Source organism: Rasamsonia emersonii, assembly GCF_000968595.1.
Source record: "Rasamsonia emersonii CBS 393.64 chromosome Unknown ctg1118621760856, whole genome shotgun sequence".
NCBI classification, from domain to species: Eukaryota; Fungi; Ascomycota; class Eurotiomycetes; order Eurotiales; family Trichocomaceae; genus Rasamsonia; species Rasamsonia emersonii.
The window spans coordinates 1-5486 of NW_013562718.1; the positions used below are offsets into that span (position 1 = coordinate 1).

At 54.0% G+C, this 5486-nt stretch overlaps 1 protein-coding gene across 1 annotated transcript; it reads right to left on the reverse strand.

Annotated features, from left to right (window-relative positions):
• Positions 1 to 89: 89 nt before the first annotated feature.
• On the reverse strand, positions 90 to 1965 carry T310_8555 (MFS transporter; the record flags this gene model as incomplete). Its single annotated transcript, XM_013468666.1, has 3 exons — positions 90 to 1170; positions 1220 to 1599; positions 1654 to 1965. 3 exons carry the CDS (start codon positions 1963 to 1965, stop codon positions 90 to 92), a joined length of 1773 nt encoding a protein of 590 aa, XP_013324120.1.
• Positions 1966 to 5486: the final 3521 nt, after the last annotated feature.

A 5486-nucleotide genomic window follows, 5' to 3' on the forward strand; every position in this document is an offset into this window, starting at 1 on the left:
GTGAGATAAACATTATCTATACTGATACTGAAGGGAGATGAACTCTATCTGTCATAAATGCATATATACTCCGTACCATACTATACAGTTCATGCCGCCGCAGCAACAATCTTCTTCCCCTTGACAGAATTCCAAGGCACACAGGCCGCGCCTAGCAGCGACAGACAGCCCATGGCGACCGAGACGTAGAACGTCTGCGTCACGGCCTTGTTGTATGCCGCCAGCACGGCGGGCAGGAACTGCTGCGGGATCAGCGACTGGATCTCCGTCGCGCCCATGTTGACCACCATGGCTGGGTTCAGCCCCGCGATGTGCGTTGCCGCGATGTTGGAGACCAGCCGGTTCGTGAACACGTTCTGCCCCACGGAGATGAAGAGCGCGCCGCCCAGCGTCTGCGAGAACATCATCACTGCCGTGCCGATGGGGATGTCCGACCCCGGCAGTGACGCCTGGATGGCCACCATCGTCTGCTGCATGCCGAAGCCGATGCCCGCGCCGAACAGAACCTGGTACCCGATCCACTCCGGGTGACCCGTGTTGACCTTGAATGTCGACAGCATCCCCGCGCCAACGCTCATCAGCACAGACGCCATGAGCATGAACGGCGTGTAGTAGCCGACGACGGTGACGGTCGCGCCGGCAGCCATCGACATGAAGACCAGGGTGAGAATCATCGGCAGGTTCATGATACCGGACTTGACGGCCGAAACGCCCTTGATCGCTTGGAACCAGATGGGGAGGTAGAAGACCATGATGAAGAAGGACGCGCCCAAGCACGCCGCGAAGAACGAGCACGACCAGACGTTCCGGTTCTTGAACACGCGCGGCGGCACCGTCGCCCTCTCCTGCTTCCAGATCTGCACCCCGACGAATCCGATGATCAAGACGCCAAACAGCACGAACAGCGCAATGATGCGCCCGTTGTTCCACGCGTACGTGGTCCCTCCCCACTGCAGGGCCAGCAGCAAGCAGACCACACCCGGAATGAACAGAACCGCACCCTCGAGATCCAAAAGACGAATCTTCCCGATGAAGGACAGCTCTTCCTTTTTCTTTTCACCTGGAGGTCTGAAGAAGATGATGATGAACAGCGCGGTCACCGCTCCAAAAGGGAGGTTGATATAGAAACACCACCGCCACGAGACGTGGTCCGTGAATGCACCGCCCATGCTGAGTTCGGTCAGAATATTGTCACTGAAAGGTGGAGAGCAGCACTTACAGAGGCCCGGCAACCGAAGCAATGCCGTACATCCCCCCGATAAGACCCATGTACGTGGGCCGCTGGCGCAGAGGAACGGTGCGGCTGATGATCAGCATCGCACCGGACACGATACCAGCCGCACCCAGACCAGCGATAGCCCGACCAAGAATCAGACCGACAGAGGTAGGCGTGATACCGCAGACGAAGGAGCCCAGCTCGAAGAGGAACAGCGCGGTGAGGTAGGTCCATTTGAGCGAGTAGAAGGTATACAGCTTGCCGAAGATGAGCTGCACGGAGCAGGTGGTCAGCAGGTAGGCGGCACCGTACCAGCCGACATCGTCGACGGATTTGAACTGGTCTGTTATTCGCGGGATGGCGGTTGCGATGATGGTGTTATCCTAGAACCCCGTCAGTTGATCGTCCAGACAGTGTATACGATTCGCCCAGCGTACCAAAGCCATGCACAACACGGACAGACACAGCGCAATGGTGATCAGCGCCAGTCGCCATTTCGCGGGATATTCGTGATTGTCCTCCTCCTCTTCTTCGTCTTGCTGCTGCTGCTGCTGCTGTTCTTGGGACGGGGATTTTTCAGCCGTCTCCAGACTGGTCTCTTTTGTTTCAGTCGGGGGGTGGTGCGCGAGTTCTTTCTCCGCAATCGAGTCGGACTGGGCGACCGGCATGGCCGGATCAGCCGGAGGTTTCTTCTCGATGCTGGTGGAGTCGACAGAGGAGACCTCTGTCGAACCATCCAACGTGACCATGGCGGGACTCTGGGGAAGTGAATAGAAGAGGAGTATGCGTACGGAGGAAGTGGGTGTTTTTGCCCGCTTGCCACACCTTGTCGCGGACCGTACGACACGAGATAAATGAGACGCCTGTCTCCTCACATCAATTTAAAACCGCTGCCTGCCTGTATATAAAGAAGCGTCGGTAGAAAAGTCGAGAATCACCGGGGGGGCTGAGCGGATGAATTCGTCCGGGCGGGATCTTTAGGGAGGCCCAGCCAGTGGCAGCGCCGGGAATTGCCATGGCATAAGCGAGGAGCCACTGCACGTTCGCTTCTAATAATGTTCGTCGGCGGGTCTGCCGCCATTCGGTCCAAATCTGCGTCAGATCTGCTGCAGCCAATCAGAATCCTCTGATTGGGTACAGAGTACTCCGTGCAGAGTCCTCCAAATACGGAGATATCCATGGACTGTACAATTTGTGACGCTGCTAGCAAACTGTACCTCGTCAGTGACTCAGCCATCACGCGTGACCATCATCGTGAGCAAAGATGAGTCACTCGGGAGCCTGAAGGGACGCCTGGAAGTTTACGAAGAGGGACACGAAGACGGACCGGATCGAGAAGACGACGCCGGTGATCTGGCAATTCTTGACTACAGCAGGCAGCAGCACGGAGTCCGCCCCGCCGGACTGGCCGTGCCTTGCCTTGTCTGTTTCGGGCTAGTGGCCCGGCCACGTTTGCCCCGATGTGGCTAGCGTTTCCGAGTCGGAGTCGGATCCACCCGTGGTAAATCGGATGTCGGAGCAAGGAAGACCCGTGGCCGGCATAAGGCGTGCATTATTTGGCCCGCCGGACGAAACCGGACGAACAGAAATCTCCCACCTTTGCTCCTCCATAAGGCTACAATAGACGTTGGAAACCAGATCTAGACAGCTAAACAATTACCTACCATCTACGATTGCTGCCTAATTGAATTTCGTCCAATCAGCCTGAACTACCACGGCAATAGAACAATAGCAAGCAATAATTGTCAACTATACAAGCAGGTCAAGCAGGCTCCAAGGTTGTCCGTCTCCGGGATCCGAACAGAGATAGAGCTCGCCGAAGCACTCTTCAGGCTACTACCTATGACATACTACTGCCCCCCTCGTTGCTAAGGAGGGGATATGAATGAATGGAGATATTTCACTCCTTTGATTCCAAGTCAGATCGAGGTCAAAACGGCAATCTACATATCATTCGATATTTCATGGCAAGAAAATAACCCTACCTTTAACGTCCTCCATTCGATTTCCGTACATAGAACAAACCCATTGAACCAGTTCATCCCATCCGTCCTGTATTATATCCATTTTGACCAAGATCTCTTGCCAGCCATCTGATCAGAACCAGAATCCACCATCCGTGATAACGGCCTGCAAACAAACCATGCGAGTGACAAATGACAGCAGCATTAACTCCTATATCATACAGATAGCCTTTCATCATGTCCGTCATGTCCCATCAATGTCGTTTCATCTTTCTCTGGTTGAAAAAAAAAAAGAAAGCGAGGTACTCGAACAGACTTTAAAGAAAGAGAGAGGAATCAAAATGCAAAGGAACGTCAAATATGTAAAAGTCGTGGTATCAGCCATCACGTCGGTCCACCCTGACCATACTTGACAAGATCAGCCCCTTCGCTCCGTCCGGGCAGATGATCCCCTCCTGGATCGCCCACTCTCGCAGATCCGGGTCTTCTGCCTCCGGCTGTACGTCTCGCTGCTCATAGTGTTTCCCAACATGCTCCATCCGCTCTTCCCAGCTCGCGAAAATCCGCCCGCAGAACCCACATCGGCTTCTAGGGGGCGGCTGCCGCTGTGTTTGCCAACATCGCTGCCTGATCTCTTCAAGACTGTTTTCGAACTCGCTAGTTTCCTGTGGCTTCGGTTCGTATCTCGCCGGCCACGGGGAATGCATCCGTCGCAGATGCTGAGTGAAGAGATCTTTGCGGTTGAAGTCATTGGGCTGGCGGTTTCCATCTGGCTGCGAAATCTTGCACGGCTCAATGTCACACCGGTAAAATCCTAGCTGCAAATGTTGCGACGTGACATGACGTTTCCACTCGTTTTTGGATGCAAAGGTGCTGGGGCATCCATAGTGATGGAAACTGCAAACAAACTTTCGACTGGCGCCTCCGTCCTTGGACCCGGACTTGGGGCTGGTTTTGCTAGGTGTATTCCGTCGAAGACCGCGCTTGCGGACACGGTTCGGAGTGTTGCTCATCGCTTGTTTTCGACGTGAGAGCGATGTCGAACTTTTCGGTTGCATCGCAGTGCTCGCATATGTGGGATCGCTATCCGCCGTCTCGTCGAAGGGGGCCTCGTCAGCCTGCGCATCGGCGTCCATGTCAGGGTCTGCGGTTCCTTCGGCTTCGTTGTGGTACGAAAGCGAAGGCTGATATATGTGTGCAACCGCTTTTTGTCCGAGTGTCTCAGGTTCGACCTCAAACTCGGGTATAACGTCTGTCTCGTCAGCATTAAGATCTACCTGATCATATGCTATCATCTATTTTTTTTTCTTAAAGTTATTGTATCCGACATGCGTTTTTTTATCAGCTCACCTGGATAATGTTGAACTTCTTTTAGAGCCACTGAACTCTCGTCGTGGCCGTACCCCATCGGCCAATGGTAGGGGTGTCCACCGCTGTATGGCAGACATTCAAATGTACGCCATGCTAATCGCGGACTAGGGGAGCGATCACTTTCCGTGTTTGACGACAAATCACCACCGTAAGGGCCGCTGGGAGATGAATATCTTTCCTTGAGAAGCGCCTGGGGGTAGACATCCAATTCCGTTCCTGATATGCCTCCAGCATGGTACGTAGTTCCATGGTCCGCGTCCAAGAAAGGGTACGGGTAACCTCTAGCGGATTTCTCCATCATCAAGAGTTGGAATTGTAGCTGGGTAGTCCTCTCTGTTGCGACCGGACGGGAAGTGGCCTCCGTATCATGGGGAAGTTGGTCCGTGAATGGAGAATGAACTGCCATGTCTAGGCCCATAGGATGCATCATGTCGCCATCATCAACTTGAGGAAGATCCAGGAACGATGGGAAGTACGGGTCGTGATAGGATTTCATTCATATGAAGGATCCTGAATTGTTTTGCGTCCCAGTCGTTCTTCCAGGGATGGAAATAGGGGTTAGGATGCGCGGTGAACATGAAAAAAGGTCGCGATCTCGCCGTGGAGCAGCTGGAGAAAAGAAACGCGATTGTCAACAGCATCCGCAGAGCGGAAATACGCTACCTATTAATAGTAGACACGAATAGCTGCAGAGGCTTGAACATTCTGTGCCCACCATCAGTCACAGCTCTGCTGGCGACTATGCAGCCATACACCGCTATAGGACTATTGGGGTGGTGTTGGAGGATTGTCATTGGCAGAAAGGTCGGAAATCTTCCTCTCTTTTGAGCCGCATCGAACCCCCCAGCCCACAGCCCACAGCCTCCTTGGTTCTCTATAGCGGCTGGCGAGCGCCGAATGACTAGCGATCTAGGGTCAGGAATGGACAGGGTACT